General features: G+C 43.2%; 1 protein-coding gene across 2 annotated transcripts; it reads right to left on the bottom strand.

Annotated features, from left to right (window-relative positions):
* Positions 1 to 6,135: 6,135 nt before the first annotated feature.
* On the bottom strand, positions 6,136 to 18,507 carry ZBTB25 (zinc finger and BTB domain containing 25). 2 transcript variants are annotated; one of them, XM_032238819.1, is made up of 3 exons: positions 18,143 to 18,507; positions 9,958 to 10,137; positions 6,136 to 7,831 (listed from the first exon to the last, which is right to left on the bottom strand). In XM_032238819.1, exons 2-3 carry the CDS (start codon positions 10,128 to 10,130, stop codon positions 6,688 to 6,690), a joined length of 1,317 nt encoding a protein of 438 aa, XP_032094710.1. In that variant the 5' UTR covers positions 10,131 to 10,137; positions 18,143 to 18,507; the 3' UTR covers positions 6,136 to 6,687. The 2 variants fall into 2 exon arrangements, with proteins under 2 accessions (XP_032094710.1, XP_032094718.1); XM_032238827.1 differs by having other exon boundaries at positions 6,136 to 7,828.
* Between the last annotated feature and the right edge of the window lie 282 nt (positions 18,508 to 18,789).

The raw sequence follows: 18,789 nt of genomic DNA, 5'->3' as shown, positions 1-18,789 counted from the left end.
TTTTTTTAAAAGTAAGAGTTAGGGTTAGTATCAGTATCCATGACTAGATTAGCAAAGGGGATTTGGACTTGTAGACAATGCAACCACTTCACTATTTCATCCTTACTTTGTGATCCCCAAGTCTGTTGACACAATCATGTTTACTTGTAGAAGGGTATCAAAGATAGAGTCAATTCAACCTCGGGCAGGGTGGTGATATTCCACAGTGAGGATGCTATGGCAAAAATGGCCCATCTCTTGAGTCCCAACAGATGTAACTCCTCCACGGATAGAATCTGCAACATACCTTTTCTGCTCGACCTGATGGGATGGGTAGATATAATCAGTCCCTCAGATAACCTAGCCCCAAGCCAATTAGAAGTCAATATCAGCACCTTGAATTGGACCCATAAGTAAATTAACAACCAACACAGCTAGCAGAGCAGAGGTGTAGTGAATGCCATTCTAAGGACACACATAACTTTCCATGCCACCACATTTTGTACCATTTGAAGTTTCCACATACACTTCAAGGGCAGAGGCATAGAAAATAGGTAAAGGTAAAGGTTCCCCTCGTACATATGTTCTCCTTGCACATATGTTCCCAACTCTAGGGGTTGGTGCTCATCTCCATTTCAAAGCCGAAGAGCCAGCGCTGTCCGAAGACGTCTCCATGGTCATGTGGCTGGCATGACTAAATGCCGAAGGCGCACGGAACGCTGTTACCTGCCCACCAAAGGTGGTCCCCATTTTTCTACTTGCATTTTTTACATGCTTTCGAACTGCTAGATTGGCAGAAGCTGGGACAAGTAATGGGAGCTCACTCTGTTATGCAGCACTAGGGATTTGAACCAATGAACTACTGACCTTTCTAATCGACAAGCTCAGCGTCTTAGCCACTAAGCCAGTGTGTCCCCTTTATAGAAAATAAAGGGGACACACTGGCTTAGTGGCTGGTGGTGATTATTAAATGAAGCCACCTTCTTCACTCTGGTGCCCTCCACTAATATTAGGCTCATGACCTCCTCCAGATTTCCAAGGACGATAGCCAGAGCCTCCAGTCCAGGGTATTAATCTGCAACAGGGGTGAAATTCAGCAGGTTCTGACAGGTTCTGGAGAACCGGTAGCGGAAATTTTGAGTAGTTCAGCGAACCAGCAAATATCACCTCTGGCTGGCCCCAAAGTGGGGAGCGAATGGAGATTTTGCAATATCCTTCCCCCCAGGAGTGGGGAGGGAATGGAGATTTTGCAGTATCCTTCCTGTGCCACGCCCACCAAGCCATGCCCATATAACCAGTAGTAAAAAAAATTGAATTTCACCACTGATTTGCAAGGCTTGTCCCATAATTGTTCATCTTGCCTCTTATGTATCTCAAGGTATGAAGCAGGTCTTGCATTTCCACACAACAAGCAGCGAAGAACCTTGAGAACAGTTACCAAATCTGGGTAGCCAAAATTGTGATGTTTTCTAGATGAAAATTGAAGGAATTCTTTTATTGCCATTTAGCAGTTATCTAGATGTTTGTTTGTTTGTTTGTTTATTATTAAAATGTATATGCCGCCCAATCCCGAAGGACTCCGGGTGGCTTACAAAAGAAGAAAAAAAAGAGAAGAAAAAAATAAGAAAAAGGCAGTTTAAAATCACAAAACACATGCATTCGTTCTGTTTGCAGATCACTCTGTTTAAAAATGGATGTACTGTATTTACTTGTGGTAACAATTTTTCTGTAATAATTACTACCATGTGAATGAAAAGAATAACAGTAATGGAAATCAGTGCAATGGAAGATATAAAGCTAAGCGAATTTACCAACACACAGCATAATGATAATGAATCAAAGTTTAATACATGCCCAAAGTACCTCTTAATTTTTATGAATGTACATGAAAGTGCAGTTATTTGAAAGGAATAATATGTTTGCCCTGGTTTGAATCTAGCCACTTTGCTGCTTGCTACATTTCTACATGTTTTTTTTTAACTACATAACTATGCATTCAGAAAAGGTGCAATCTAAAGTTATAGAACAGAGGGGGAAATTGCCCTTTTGCAGTTTGTATCTATTACAGGCAATAATTTGTTTTTCCGTTCAAATTGTTTGAAATGTACAAATACAAATGCTCAAATACACAGAGATACACACAGACAGGCATTCCAATATTTTCACTGTTTTTTGTATTTAAAGATAAAAAAGGTGTGTTCAAGCTGTGTGTTAAGTCATACTAAACAGTTATTCCTGAGAATGAATTGAGCAATGAGATGGTGGAACAATTCACCCACCTTTCAGCTGTATTGTGGTAGCACAAAAGAGCACAGTAGGAAAAAAAAGCAAAGTAGCTCTGCAGCCAGCTTTGCAAAATAGTTATAAAGTTGCAAGTTAGAAAGCAAGAGCTATTTGGAGAAAATGAGCTTTCAAAAACAAATAATCTTAGTTAAATCTAATCTTAGACTTAACATGGATCATTGATGCTTGGCTTAGTACCTATGAAGTAGGTTGGAATGAGAAGCTCTTGGAATTCTTAGCCATGGGCACCCACAAGCCACAGATGAACACATCTGGAGGCCATCATGCGTTGTCTGGGCTTCGCTGTTTTCTTGTATATGTTTGTTACCCAAATTAGGTAACATCATCAGTGCTAGTAGGCAGTGCTAGTTGGAAGATAGGACTGAGCTGAATGAGTGATAGTTACAATCAGTCCTCAAAGTTGCAGATGTCCCAGCACTCTTTGGTACGAGATCACAGTCTGGGCACTTGGCAACCAGTTGCCACTTGCAACAGTTGTTGTGTCCCATGGTCACGTAATCTCCATTTGCAATCTTACCTGCTGACTTTCTACAAAGTCAGTTGGGAAACTGGCATAGATCACAGATCACTCTGGTGTCTTCCACCAGCTGCAGCTACACCCACTTGTGCCAGATCCACTCCTTGGCACCCTGCAGCAGCCACCTCAAGCCCTGCCATGTTTACACTGTACCTGCCTCTTGTATGCCCTCCTCCTGCACCCTGCAGCAACTACTTACCCATCGGCTTGTGAGTTGTTTAGGGCTTTGAATGTCCTGCTGTCTTCCCCACTTTGGTTGTTGGAAGTTGGCAGCAATTTTGCAAGATTAATAACCTACAAACCTTGCTTAACAATGGCAATGGAGGCTGCTGGGATTGCCATTGCTAAGTGATGCTGTCATATGACATCATGCTTCACGACTGCATTCTTTAGTGATGGAAATTCTGATCCCAATTAATATTGCTAATCAAGGACTACCTGTAGGTTCACACACACAGAAAATTACTTTATAAATTTCAACTTCTATGCTGAAAAATAACACACAAAGTGAGGGATAGGTTAAATTTTAATTAAAGCACATGATTCAATGGAGGACAAGGAGGGGGAAAACATCATTGGTAGTTTAAAACTGGCAAGAAATATTTTTTCATAGCACAAGATACCGTAGCTCTCTATTAGTACTTGGCTGCCATCTAATGGTCAATAAAGACCTATGAAAAAGTTTGTGCTGAAATGAAACTGAAGGCAAGATGCAGTCTTGTATTTGCAGCTGTAGCCAAAGAAGGATAACTAGAATCTGAAGGACGCTCCCAGCACCTCTGCCTTCCTTCTAGAGCAGTGCAGCAAACATGATCTTGCATCTTAAAAAGGCCTTAATTCTAAAAGTCTATCCAAGGATACTATTTCTGCAATCAAATGCAACTTTATATTTTAAAAATTATATATTGCTTTGCAAAGATATCACTCTTTTGCATATATGAACTAATGCAGGATATTTGTAGAAAATTTTAAAAGGTATGTGTGAGGAAAACACTAATACTGTGCTGTCTTTAACAAAAAGATTTCTGTGATGATCATCTCTGCTCCTGCTCACTGTAAGAAATACAGGTAGACTAATACATTGAAATCCTTGGACTACAATGACAATTGGAATTTCCATTGCTAAGTGATACAATCATAATGCACAAGATCATGTAACCATCTCATTTAACGACAGAAATCTCAGTATTCCCAGATGACATTGTAACCACACAGGTTAAGTAGGTAGAGGCAGGAGTCCCGGATTTGAAGGAGCAGCTCAGCAGGTGTGTAAATGCTGCAGAGGGGTGCTCTGGACAGGCTCTGCAGAGCACAGGTGAGCAAAAAAGCATCAGGAGTGACTTTTGACTTCCTGCCAGCTTCCCCATTGGCTTTGCTTGTGAACATTGGAAATCACAGGCACCAAGTGCCCATAATGCAGTCATGTGACTGCAGGGATGCTACAACAGCTAGAATTCTAAGGGCCAGTCATAAGTCCCCCTTTGTTCAGCACTGTTGTAATTCTGAACGGTCACTAAATAGAATGACAATGACAGAATGACAGAAAACAAGTGCTTGTAACGTGAGGACTACCTGTATGCATCAGAACAAAAGACCACACTGGAAAAACTGTTCCTTTGCCAGTGATTCTACCAGTCTCTCCCACTACTTTTTACCAAACCTTTTAGCTGGAGAGTTTATGAACAGAACTTAGAAATGTCTGTATGCAAAGTATATATTATATCACTAGTTATGTTGTTGATTAGTCAGATGTATACACTGCCAACTCTCCATAAATCCATCGTAACTTTCATTTCTGTCAGTCTTCATTCAAACTAACCCTTAATGCTGCAGAAGGTGCTTTCAGAAACAAGTCATAACAAAGATCAAGTGCAAGCTGTTATAGAAAAGTAACATGAGAATACACAATACAGAATTACTGAGTTTCTTTCCTTAATTTTTAATAATGAGTGAAGAATTTAAAACCTAAATTATTACCAGAATCAATTGGTGTATGCTCTAATGCTTTAGAAAGCAAGATACCTTCAGTTAATGTCACAACCTACTCTATGGTTATCACCTTAACCAATAAACATAACAGCATTAAATATCAATTAAATCACATTGTACCAGAAAGAAAATGGAACACCCACTCTCTAGTATACGTGTCAGTAGCAGACGCAAGGAGGGGAAGTAATGGAACATGTTGTGGTATGAACCATGTGATTCACATACGTTCTTTGGTGGCCTGGATTCCTTTTACCCCTAACTGTCCAAGCATAATTGCTTTCTCTAGTGAATTGCCCCACATGACATGACCAAAATAAGTGAGATGCAGTTTTGTAATTTTTGAGAGAATGCTAGCCAGGGTAATCAACCCATTTTCCTTCTATATAAGAAATAAGGACAGAATATAAACTAGTACTTCCTAATCTCAACAATTTAAAGCAAATTGGTTGGGGAAATTCTGGGAGTTGGACGTCCTCACAAGTTAAGTTGCTGTGTCTGATAAACATCGATGTAGACATAAGAGTGCTCATACTTAGCAAATAATTTTGACCCACAGGTAACAAGGTAAACTTTATCAGAAGTAGAAAGTACTTGATAACATTAGTAGAAATGTTTAGAATTATATAGTACATTTGTTGATATTGCTTTGCTTTATAGTATTATTGTAACTTCCTGGCTACTTATCAGTAAATAAGGTGGGAATGGAGCCAAAAAGGAATTTCGTTTGTCTGGCTAAGTTGCTGCAATAAAACACTGAAATTGAAATTTTCTTTTGCTTTGTTATGTTAATAAAAAAATAGAAGATTCCCAAAAGGTATCTTGAGTGCTGTGCCTTGGATCAACTTCCCACGTGCTCATAACAAAGTCATTTGATTAAAATTACATTTCAGTGCGTAATAATTTCTAGCCCGGCACAGGAAATAGTGCAACTGAACATAAATTTTATTTTACAGTACTTGAATTGTTTAATCTAATTTCATCAACTACTTTGGCCACATAATGAGAAGGAAAGAAGGAGAAAAGCCTAATGCTGGGAAAGATTGAGGGCAAAAAAAGGAGACGACAACAGAGAATGAGGTGGCTGGATGGAGTCACCAAAGCAGTAGGTGTGAGCTTCAATGGACTCCAGAGGAGGGAAAGAGGACAGGAAGGCCCGGGGGAACATTGTCCATGGGGTCGTGATGGGTCGGACATGACTTCGCAACTAACAACAATAAATTTCATCATAACTAGTAATCAGTAAACACACTAAAACCCTTCTTTAAACTGAAGAACATTAAACAGAATATTAATTTAAAACATATTTAAATTAAATATGATTTACAATAAACATTTTCTTTTATGAGTACTGCAATTTCCCTTTGTTGTCCTCCCAACCTGATGTATCATGGAAAGCTCTATAGGCGACATGCCAGCATTATATGCATATTACTAAAAATATCTGGGACTATCCCATCTTCCACAACAGTGGACTGAGCAGGACATGTACCACAACCCCAAGGGGTTTTATGTTGACAGAGAATAGCATTCTGTGGTCTTTTAAGTTCCAGCAATCAGTCTGAACCTAAAAGTTCTGCATGTGAAACTTCCATTCTTTTGGTGGTTCTGATTGTTTTTGTCAGCAATATTTTATGTACAAAGTATTTTACATATTTTATGTACAAAAATACGTACAAAGTTCTGGCTATATGATATGCTTTTTCCAAATGCATTCCTGGTGGCATGAATTACTGGGATATTCTGAAAAACAGCTGACCCACCAACTAGGAACATACACAGGGTGTCTGGCATGTTGCCTTTCAGAAGAACAAAAGAACTTTTTCTGCAGTATTCAGGGGTGAGTGCATGAGTGCACAGGCTACAAACTTGCAGGTCAAAGAGAATGGTAAAGAAGAGATCTATTCCACAAGTATGGTATCAATGTTCTCTGGAGAGAGGTCAGGATCCAATGCGTTTTGTGACTCCACCTGAGCTTGTGAGAGAGTGCCACTTTTCACCATACTTGGGATCCAATTGTCACCATATGGCTGAAACTTGACAGCTGCCGTGTTACCAACCCGTTGGTATCGGGCAAATTTGAAGTGTTTACCTTTGTGCGTATACATGTGTTCAAGAAGCTGGTTTTTTCGGAGAAATTTGTGACCACAAACAGTGCAACTGATCTTTCTTTTCCGTGAAAAGGAAAAGTTACAGTTTAATTCCACAGGTTCTGTGTCCTTAGAGACCAGTGACAGCTGGCCAATGGGCAGGGCCTCTAGGTTGGGATGGCTGGGATATTCCGAGTAGTGCTCATTTTCTTTCTGAAGGAAGGAACTGAGTCGGTGGCTTTCAGTAGCTTCACAGTTTTCACTGAGTGGCTGTAGTTGGCTAAGGTTATTGCTTTCCAAGATGGAGGTGGGAACCCTGAAGGGCAGTGATCCTGACACATGAGTAAACAGGTGTTCACACAAATTGTTCCTGGATTCAAAATGCTCCCCGCAGTACTGGCATAAATGAACTTTGAGGTTTTCTTTGGAAAAGGATGGACCCCTGAGATTTGGGGAGGATGATGTGTGACTCTGAGACACAACTGGCTCTGCGTCAGTCTTCTCTTGCTTTATAGTCACAGGTGGGTTTGCAGCCTCCTCTGGTGGTTTCCCAGCTGTCTTGGTAGAAGGATGGGAAATCTGCTGGTCCAAAGACCCATCATCCAGCCCAATTGCCAGAGATAGCTGAAGCTGAGGGTGATCTCCCTGGTTAGTGGCTCTACTACCAATATTGTTTAAATTTTCCTTTGTTTGGAGATTCTCCTTCACAGCCTTATGTGTGGTTGAGATCTGAATCCCATAGAGGTTTGAAGACTGCACAACCTCTGGAGAAAGCATCTGGTTCATTTCAATTGCCATGCGGGAAAGATAGTCAGCATGCAGGAAGCGGATGCCTTCTTCTAGTCGCGTATGATTGACCATCTGTTTAGGTCCTTTGCCAGTGTACATTATATGAAGCAAGTAGCTGAATATGTCAGGTTGGATATCAGTGGGCTGAATCTTTATGCATTCACTGCTTGAAACAAAAGTGAGAGTTAAGTAAGAACATCATGGTTAAACCGATATGTTAATTAAGATATACAATTTCAGGGATTTGGAGGCCCCTTCTATAAATGCATAAAATGGAATTCCAAAGTAACGGTCAAATATACCGTATTTTTCGGAGTATAAGGCGCACCTTTTTTCCTCAAAAAAGAGGCTGAAAATCTGGGTGCGTTTTATACACCGTATACAACATTTTTTGCCTCCCGAAGCCCCGCCTCCTTCACCAAAATGTCTGTGCATACCCTTATGGAGGCTTTCAGAGAGCTCTCTGAGCCTTTCTCAGAGAGGGCAGAAATGAGCAAAAAATGGACCATTCTCCCCCCCAGCCCCCAGCAGCACTCTATAAGCCTCCATAAGGAGCACACTGCAAGCCCCCCAAAGCTATTTATGCCTCTTTTTTTTTTTAAACCGGGCCCGTTTTCATGAAAAACAGGGCATTTTTGGGAGGTTTGCAGAGTGCAAAAACTTTTTTCCCCCTTTTGGAAAGCTCTTTAACTGATTGAGGAGAATTACATTGACCAAGTGCTGTGCCAGCAGAAACACCTACCTATCTACTGTATTTCTATCTCTATTTCTCTCTCTCTATCCCTCTACCTACCTACCTACCTACCTACCTTCTCTCTCTCTCTCTAGCCCTTTATCTACCTACCTACCTACCTACCTACCTACCTACCTAACTAACTAACTAACTAACTACTCTCTCTCTTTCCTTAACTACCTACTGTATTTCTCTCTCTTTCTCTCCCTCTCTATCCCTCTATCTACCTACCTACTTTTTAAAAAAATTGCCTCTTCAAAACCTTGGTGCGTCTTATACTCCAGTGCGTTTTATACTCCGAAAAATATGGTAGGTGCCTAAAATGTAAAAAATATTAGGAAAACTATCGATTGTGAAAATATATTAAAATGTCACTGCATATCTAAGAAGAAAAGCTAGCAGATATTCTAGGCTAACTTACATACAAATGGTTGTTATGCTTTCCTCCTGGCTTGAGATTGCAAGAACGGTGTTACCTGGAGACTGCTGCCGCCATCCTACTTCTCCCTGGTGATATCCATGAGGGAAGTGTGTTGTTTGAAAACTGTTCCCCATTCCCGCATTGCTCTTAACAGCTCTCAGGAATGAAGCTAACAGGAGTGTTTCTCCCACTCAACAGCAGCAAGTGGTGACTTGCTGCTGTTAGGAGTGACAGCAGTGCTGTCCTCTGAACATAACAGAGATGAGAAACGAAAGCTCGGGAATTTTTTCTTCTTGTCTCAAAAGCCAGACATCCCAACTCATAAAGTTTAGCTCCCAGAAATAATAATTTGTAATTGTGAAGAAAATAAGAGAGGGATGAAGATTCATGCCTACTACACTGATGGACAGGAGGAAACTTACATTTCTTAAAAGTTACAGCTCCCTGCCCGACTTCTCCCACGGCCTCCTTGCCCTTTTTGCTGAGTTTATTCCCAGATTAAAGCAAAGATAACATCCCTGTTTTCAGCTAAAGAGGAGGAGGGAAAAGTTCACAACAGTCTAATAGGAACACTGAGCTTGTGGCAATAAACAAACACCAGATACGCTTCTATTCTCACTGCAACCAAAACATAAATGGCCACAGAATCACACAGCCCTATGATTGGATGGGTGAAGAACCATCCAGCAGTGGACCCTCCAATACCTCTTCTGCTATGAAACAGAATCTTCTCATAGTAAGTCTGTTTTATGATATATAAATGTATCCTTTAAACCAATATTTTTCAAGCATGGCAATTGTAAGATGTGTTGACTTCATTTCCCAGAATTTTCAGTCACACATCCTAAAGTTGTCAAGCTTGAAAAATGCTCCTTTAAACATATATAATAATTAAAATGAAGATCATCTTATCCATCACTAAAATGATCCCTTTTATCGGAGCTCCTGATTTATTATCTTTATTTTGGAGGATAAACAGATACATTATTTGAAGTCATGCCCACCAGAAATTTCCACGATATATGTAGAGGCCAGAAAATAAAATGCTAAAGATCACATGAGAACTGTAATTTCTGAAGCTCCCATCAAAAAGTCAACATGAGTCTTAAACGTTCTTCAAAAAAGGACACTGACTTACCTTGTCTGATGAATGAATATCATCTTAAAATAGTTGGAAAAAGCAGCCAGAACAGCTCGATGAGCTTTGAAGTAGACATCTCCAATTGCAACTGTGCAGTCACAAAGGAAGCCAAATTCTCGCTGCATGTTGAGTTGTTGCAGGAGGATCAGGCTGTGGCTTGCTGTATCCATTGTGCTTCTAGGAGACAAAAGAAGTTCTCTCAAGGAACATGCCAACTTCAGTGCAGGCAACTGCAGGAAGACCTGAAATCTCCTGCAAAACACATTACATCTGGTATGCTTTTCAAGAAAACAGAATCTCAGAGCCTAAAAAGTTGCTGTCAGTTAATGAAGACACCTGTCTTCTAAGCAGTAGAATTGTTTTCAGCTATGTTTTTTGTGGGACACAATGTCTTGTTGTCCCATTTTATCTCTGTAATGGTGTGTAGGAATGAAGGGGGAACAGCCACTGTAATTATTGGCAAGACTGATGTCAACCTGATGAGGTAGTGCAGATGAGAAGCATGCCCCAATAAACTAATTCTACTTTACTGTAAGCTTACATTAATAGAATCTTGCAAGCCTGAAATTTCTCCCCCATCCATCCATTCACACCAGCATCATCTGTACAGTCAAGAAACTAGGAAGGGTCCATTCTGATATGCTTGCCACATCCACATTCCTACTGAGGGCTAAGCTGCCTCTAATCTGATTGTTCCCCTGGTGTGGCTCTTTCCCTTGTGTCCCAAGGTCATTCTCACAATCTCACATACAATTACAATATCCCAAGACTCTTTATCAAGTTAAGAGTTTCGATGGATCTATTTTTGGTCCGGCAATCTTTCAGAGGCCAAAGACAGGGTTAGAGTTATATTCACTGAAGCAGTGAAGTAAACTGGGGGATATTGGTTCTGTACTTCCTTTTGAATGGGGAAATGTTTATAAAGAGTCTCAACCATCTAGGTCATAGTCAAGTCATAGTCAAGCTATTTTCCAATGTACCTGAAGGCCAGGCAAGGAATATGGATGGAAGCTGGTCAATGAGAGATTCAATCTAGAAATAAGGAGAAATTTTCTGACAGTGAGAACAATCAACCAAAAATAGCTTGCCTTCGGATGATGTGGGAGTTTCATCACTGGAGGCTTTCAAGAAGAGATTGGACAGCCATTTGTCAGAAATGGTGTAGGATCTCCTGCTTGGGCAGGGGGTCAGACAAGATGACCAACAAGGTCTCTTCCAACTGTTAATCTAATCTAATAGTTGTCTCAAAGATGGTTGTTGTTTTTTAAGGCAACTGGATAGGGGGGGTTTCTTTGGAGGAAGAAGAAAAATATATTTTGCTTCCCATCCAGGAGCTTCATCAGTTGTACTGGATGGTGGGGGAGTCACCAGTACAACTGGTATCCTTCCATCTTCCCCACCATCCAATACAACTGATGAAGCTTCCTGGATGGGAAACAAAGCATCTTTTTCTTCTTCCTCAAAATGAAAATGAGTCCAGTTGCATTTTCAAAACAAGCACCTTTGAGACAACTATGACTTGGATGACTGAGAATCTTCACAGACATTTAGCCATACACTTTGGGATGAACATTGTTTTGAATGGGGACACTTTTAAAAGTTTAAAAATGGGTACTGAAATATTGAAGTGCTTAGTTTTCTTATTTCCTGTCTACTACTATTAAGGCAGGAGGAGGCTTTGATGACCACAATGAAGGATATTAAAAGACCAGATGAAGCCCTGGGGCGACAAATTGTCCAGTTCTGTCCTAAACGTAGATGGTAGGATTTCAAAGGAAGAGATGGACTGGGTGACATCTTTTTTTATATAATGGTGGCCACTCATTTGGAAGACTTAACCTGGATCATTATGCAAAAGATTATGTTTAACATACCATTTAAGCTGATGTTTGCTGAACTGTCCAACAGAGGACAAAAGCAAGGATGTGGGCATTCCTTTCTGGCTGAGTAATTTTTTATATTTCTTTCCTTCTGTTAAGTCAGGAGCTGGGAAAGAATGGGAGCCTTGTAATTTATAGCTTTTTCTGGAACTCTCCCTGCCACCTTTCCTTTATTTCCTTTCCCCTATTAGGACCTATACTGGAGTCTGGAAAAGTTTTCCACTACTACATTTCCTATTCTGGCAGTGAGAGATCTTGAAAGAGGAAATGTATATATTAATTTGCTGGATTTCTGTGCTACTGGTATAAAGTCATAAAAGAATGTATAATATATAATATACATTATAAAATGTACAATTCAATTGTGCAATCTCAAAACAGAAACAGATCCCTTCAGGGAATAGATAAGAAGGAACTAAGTCATTAAGGAAACAAAGAAAAAATGTCACCCAAACCAGACGAAAGAAATTGGGTTTGAACACTTGGGAAACCCCTCCCCAAATTCCATCAGATCTACCTGCCGTGTAAATCAACAAGGCCAGAGTAGCAGTCAGTCTTGTGACTCAACAAAGCAATGACTTTGGGAGATAAAAGGGTCCTGAAGACCTCAGAGTGTTTTTGGATCCAAATTGGCACTTTTCATCCCTCTAGCTAGTGCCTGCCAGCAGAAGCTAATTGTACACACACACAACACACATGGCATATATACTATATCTATATCTATATGTTATATTTACGCTGATAAATAAATAAAGGGAGACTATTATAGATCTATTTCAAGCTATTTAGCTCTCATCAGCTAGCCATACCCATGTTGGGAATCAAACCTGTGCTCTATTGCCTCTTAGGCAGATGTGTTAACCATTGAGCTACAGAGCTCGACTCCTTATCAGCCAGCCAGGGTGAGAGGTATATATTTAAAGTCACAACCCCTGGTATGCCCAAATATGGGAGCAGCAGCATCCCTCTCCTCGCTCCTCGAGTCAGTAGCCAAGCTGGCAGTTGAGTTCCCCAGGCTTATAGTTCTGGGGGACTTTAATTTGCCATTGCTCGGTGAACGCTCTGACGGGGCGCAGGAGTTCATGGCTTCCATGACAGCCATGGGCTTGACCCAGGTAATTCGGGCCCCAACTCATGCAGCGGGTCACATGCTCGACCTCGTATTCCTCTCGGAGCAGTGGATGTGTGATCTTGGTCTGAGGGGTAATGAGATCATACCCCTGTCGTGGTCAGACCACTGCCTACTGAGGCTTGACTTCCGGAGGCCAAACCCCCACCGTAGGGAGGAGGAACCGACCAGGTGGTTCCGCCCCAGGCGACTTATGGACCCTTTGAGGTTCCAGACGGAGCTTGGGGTTATTCCTGATACTCTCGCCCACAGTTCGGCGGAGGCTCTGGTTGCCGCCTGGTATTCGGCGGCATCGGAGTCTCTTGATCGGATTGCGCCACTACGGCCCCTCCGGGTCAGCGGATCCCGGAAACCTCCTTGGTTCACCGAGGAGCTCCGGGAGAAGAAGCGCCGGAGGAGACGCCTAGAGCACCTGTGGAGGTCCGATAAGTCCGAGGCGAACCGAGCGCTTTTGACTACCTGCACCAAGGATTACGTCCGGGCACTAAGAGCTGCCCAAAGAACACACATCTCCGCCTTGGTAGCGTCCGCCGAGTCACGCCCAACCGCCCTGTTTAGGATCACCCGCTCCCTCCTCAATAGGAGGGATGCGGGAGACCCCTTGCAGGGTAGGGCTGAGGACTATGCTCAGTTCTTGGCGGACAAAGTGGCTCGGTTTCGGTCGGACTTGGACTCCACCGCAGTAGATCCAGCCGAGACACAGGAGGATTACTTGGCAAACCATCACTGGGTTGAGTTCCAGGATGTTGCCTCTGGGGATGTGGACAAGGCCATTCGAGCTGTAAGCGCCTCCACCTGCATTCTGGACCCGTGTCCCTCCTGGCTGGTTGCCAACAGCAGGGAGGTGACACATGGCTGGATCCAGGCGGTCGTGACCGCCTCCCTTCGGGAGGGGCACTTCCCCGCCGCACTCAAAACGGCGGTGGTGAGACCCCTCCTGAAGAAACCATCCTTGGATCCAGCCATTTTAAACAACTATCGTCCTGTCTCCAACCTCCCCTTTATTGGGAAGGTTGTGGAGAAGGTGGTGGCCTTCCAGCTCCAACGGGCCTTGGAGGAAGCTAGTTATCTTGACCCCTTCCAGTCCGGCTTCAGACCTGGTTACAGCACAGAAACCGCTTTGGTCGCATTGACCGATGATCTCTGGAGGGCCAGAGATGGAGGCCATGAGTCCATCCTCGTTCTCCTTGACCTCTCAGCGGCTTTCGATACCATCGACCGTGGTATCCTTCTGCGACGACTGCGGGAGGTGGGGGTGGGAGGCACTGTTTTGCAGTGGTTCTCCTCCTACCTCTCGGACAGGTCGCAGTCGGTGTTGGTCGGGGGGCAGAGATCGTCCCTGAGCCCCCTAACATGCGGGGTGCCGCAGGGTTCGGTCTTATCCCCCCTACTATTTAACATATACATGAAACCGCTGGGCGAGATCATTCGGAGGCACGGGATAAAATACCATCAATATGCGGACGATACACAATTGTATCTGTCCGCCCCGTGCCAACTCAATGAAGCGGTGGACGTGATGAACCAGGGTCTTGAGGCCGTTAAGAACTGGATGAGCGCTAACAAACTGGTACTCAACCTGGACAAGACCGAGTGGCTGTTGTGTTTCCCTCCCAAAAATTTGGCCAATGTTCCAACACTTAGGCTGGGGGGTCAAATTTTATACCCCTCAGAAAGGGTCCGCAACTTAGGAGTCCTCCTGGACCCACAGCTGACGTTTGACCACCAGTTGTCGGCTGTGACCAGGGGGGCATTTGCCCAGGTTCGCCTGGTCCGTCAGTTGCGGCCCTACCTAAACCGGGAGACCCTCGCAACAGTCACTCGAGCTCTTGTGATCTCTAGGCTGGAATACTGCAATGGGCTCTACATGGGGTTGCCCTTAAAGTGCATCTGGCGACTGCAGCTAGTCCAGAATGCAGCCGCGCGAGTGATAGTGGGCGCACCGCGGTTCGCCCACGTTACACCCATCCCCCGCGAGCTGCACTGGCTACCTGTCGATCTCCGGGTGCGCTTCAGGGTATTGATGACCACCTTTAAAGCACTCCATGGTAGTGGATCTGGGTACTTGAGAGACCGCCTTCTGCCGATCACCTCCCTTCGACCGATTAGATCGCACAGACTGGGCCTCCTCCGCACTCCATCTGCCAGTCAATGTCGACTGGCGACTACACGGAGGAGAGCCTTTTCTGTTGCAGCTCCGACCCTGTGGAACGACCTCCCCGTCGAGATTCACACCCTCACCAGCATCCAGACCTTCCGCACAGCCCTCAAGACCTGGCTCTCCCATCAGGTCTGGGGATAGGTTCCCAATTTACCCGCCCGAGTGTTGACTGTTGAATGCAAGTTGTGTTTTTATTATTTTCTTTCTTTTGTTCACATATTGTTTGTCTTCGATAGTGCACCCCCTTCCCTTTGATTGATTGTAAGCCGCCCTGAGTCCCCTCAGGGAAAAGGGCGGCCTATAAATTTTAATAAAATGACTAAATGACTAAATGACTTCCATTCTCTATCCTTCAGCTCGTCACAAGAGACCATCCAGACAGAAACCCAATATTTTTTACTGTTGCCTTTTTGTTACATTTGTTATATTTGTGTAATAAATAAATAAATATTTGGGCATACCAGGGGTTGTGACTTTAAATATATACCTTTCACCCTGGCCTGGCTGATAAGGAGTCAAGCTCTGTAGCTCAATGGTTAACACATTTGCCTAAGAGGCAATAGAGCACAGGTACATTGTACATTGTAACCAGTACAGTTTGCTGTTATTTTAAATTCACTGAGTCTCCAAGTATTCCAGAGGTGCCAAACTCACATCATCACGTGACGTTTCAGGACCAGCACGTGACGCATCCAGCCAGCGGACCACAAGTTTGACACCCCTGATGTATTCTAAAGATTGTTTGTGGATCGATTGAAGGTGATTTGAGTGTACCTATTTTCTAGGGTGTGTGAGTAAATGACCATAAACCCAACACAGGAGCTCTCATGCAAAGTTGCAATAACGCATGAAATGACAAAAATATGAGTGACCCACATGTAATGACTACTGATCTATGGAAGGAACAATTGGTGCACTGGCTATACAAGCTAGAGTGACTGCAAATTATCTTCAGAACTACAGATGGAATATCTCTATATTTGGAGGACCTGCAGATTCATAGCCACTATTAACTATTAAGATCTAGCCTGTCCTTCTAATTGTCCAAGAAACCAGGTCAAGACTTTCATCATATCACGTCTAGTTTAACATATTGAAACAAACATAAAACCAGAGCCCAGAATTATGATTATGAACGTCTACAAACTCAATGCTATTGCAGGACATTGTTTTAAATTATTGTTGTGTCGGTTGTTTAACATCTGTTTACTGGGTTCTAACATAATTTAGTTGGATCGCTTTGTAATTATGAGTTATTTTTTGTTTGTACTGCATCTTGGCAAAGGTATATATTAAATGTATTAAATTCCTACATTTCATGGAGTAAATCCCAACAAATATGATGATACTTTTGAATAAGAATAAACAAGATGGCACTCTCAAACGATTTAGCCTGGAGTGAAAACATCTTGGAGGGCACTGAGTAAAATAAAATCTATTCCTCTTGTTACCACCTTAACATTTGGGAGACTGAACCTGAAAAATGAGGTCAGTATTTAAATTTCAGCCTTCAGAAGCTATGTTGGCATGACACATTTACTTATGACTAGCCAAACCATGATTAAGTCACAACTATTTTCTGAAGTTGTGCAAATGAATTTACACAATATTTTTGCATCCTCCAAATCCAGTCAGTATCTTTGGCAGCATAAATGTAACTTGCTTCTGGGTTACAGTAAAAAAAGAAAAGGAAAAATATATAAAGAAAAAAAATCCTTTTATTTTTTTTCCTTCTCCCGCTTCTTCCTCTACTTTTTGCTTTTCATATTTTTCAGCTTGTGTTAGGTTATTAGTCTTTGCATTTTAAAACTTGAATACAAATTATTTTAAAAAATAAAAGTAAATTAGTGACAAAACCTCTTCACAAAACGAAATATGAATTATGAACTAAAAGAGAAGCAACTGAAGTACAGTACAAAAACCAAGCAATTATTTTTCCAATTCTGGGAGATAAGAGTCTTAAAAGTTTAAAAAAAAATCTGTCCATGTATAGTACTTAAAAAGCAAAAGAAAAAAGTGCTCTCACTACTGCATAATCATAGGGTAAAACCACTAGATTCCTACTGAAGGAATCTTGACAGGTCTTCCAAATCAAGTTCATTTGGACTAACAGGATCCTTCTCTTTCTCTCTCCCCGGATCCTAGAGTTTCAAGATAGGAAGCTTTTTTTTTAATACAACGTACAGATAGGAACGTAAACTTAAAAGTCAGAATCTAAGCGCAATTTTCAAATTAATGTCGTAAACTGCCGGTTAGAGAGCAGTTTCCCCTTTCCCAGGGTCCTAGCGTTTTATCCCCTCCAGTCCTAGTGGAACATGGCGCCCTCCGCCTTCCCTGGCAAGAAAGGATGAGAGTCGCAGACCTCGCATCTGGAGGGCGCCAAGTTGGCGAAGCCTCAGCTGATAAAAACAAACAAGCTCGCGGGAGCAAAGACTGGAAAGGGCGGGGGGAGGGAGAGATAACTGAACTACTCGCAACCAGCAGGTTGGCAGCTGCGTGGCCTCTAAAATGGCTCGACTCGGAGCTCCGCCAAGGAGCCGCCGCCGCTTCTAAAAAAGCCGCCACGGCAGGAGCGGGGTTGAACTCCCTCGCTCGCTCGGAGAAAGCCCCGAGGGTGGGAGTCGCAGAAAGCGACGCCCTCCTCCAGCAAGACGCCGCTGGGTTTTCCAGGCCGCCTTGCCGCCGCCCACAAGATCCGCAAATGCCAACGCCGCCAAATGCACGGACGTGTCTGCGTGGACGGAGAGAACGGCTGCCAAGCTTGCAGCCTCCCTTGAGGATCTCCGTTTCCTCTTGCTGCGCTCCGCTGGCCCAGAGGGATCAGAAGCCGCAAGCGACTCCGAAAAGACCCTCTCCGGTCTCCCCGGTGGAAGCTCAGGCCGGGAGGAGGGTGCGGAGTGCTTGCACAAAGAGAAGGGCGCATCCGCCTCTCCTTTACGGACCCCCCAAACGCACCCAGGGAAATCCGGCGCCAGCCATGCAACCAACCAACTCGGCCGGTTGATTCCTTACCCCGATCCGCCCTTGACACAGGAAAGCGGTAGGCGACGGCGATACACTGTGTGGGGTGGCGTTGCACACGCAAGGCGCGTCGTGGCTGTCCGCGCGTGCGCGCGACCATCGGTTTCCACTACCACCACCACCACCACCTTCACATTTGCCTAAGCAGAAGGAAAAGAAGAGCATTGCTTGGAAAGTAGAAGGTGGAAAAGTCGTGACCGCTGGTTGAAAAAAAGACAAGGCTGAATTGCACCGCTCTAGGCTTATTAGGGTCCTTCTCCTGGGTAGTAGCTCTTTTTTATGCTTTTTGCAAGAGAGCAAGAGATACTGGGTATGTCCAGTTTAATACAATACAATACAATACAATACAATACAATACAATACAATACAATACAATAGCAGACTTGGAAGGGACCTTGGAGGTCTTCTAGTCCAACCCCCTGCCTAGGCAGGAAACACTATACCATTCCAGACAAATGGCTATCCAACATCTTCTTAAAGACTTCCAATGTTGGAGCATTCACAACTTCTGGAGGCAAGCTGTTCCACTGATTTAATTGTTCTAACTGTCAGGAAATTTCTCCTTGGTTCTAAGTTGCTTCTCTCCTTGATTAGTTTCCACCCATTGCTTCTTGTTCTGCCCTCAGGTGGTTTGGACA

This window comes from Thamnophis elegans, chromosome 1 (assembly GCF_009769535.1).
Source record: "Thamnophis elegans isolate rThaEle1 chromosome 1, rThaEle1.pri, whole genome shotgun sequence".
Lineage (NCBI taxonomy): Eukaryota > Metazoa > Chordata > Lepidosauria > Squamata > Colubridae > Thamnophis > Thamnophis elegans.
Note: the sequence above shows the minus strand (reverse complement) of the source record. Positions and strands in the feature narration are given on the sequence as shown.

Bases quoted from the DNA above. Each gene is read 5' to 3' on its own strand.
- ZBTB25 (XM_032238819.1), bottom strand. From the start codon at position 10,130: ATGGATACAGCAAGCCACAGCCTGATCCTCCTGCAACAACTCAACATG. The intron at 7,832-9,957 runs GTAAGTCAGTGT...TTTTGTTTCAAG, and splicing joins ATATTCATTCATCAGACAAG to CAGTGAATGCATAAAGATTC.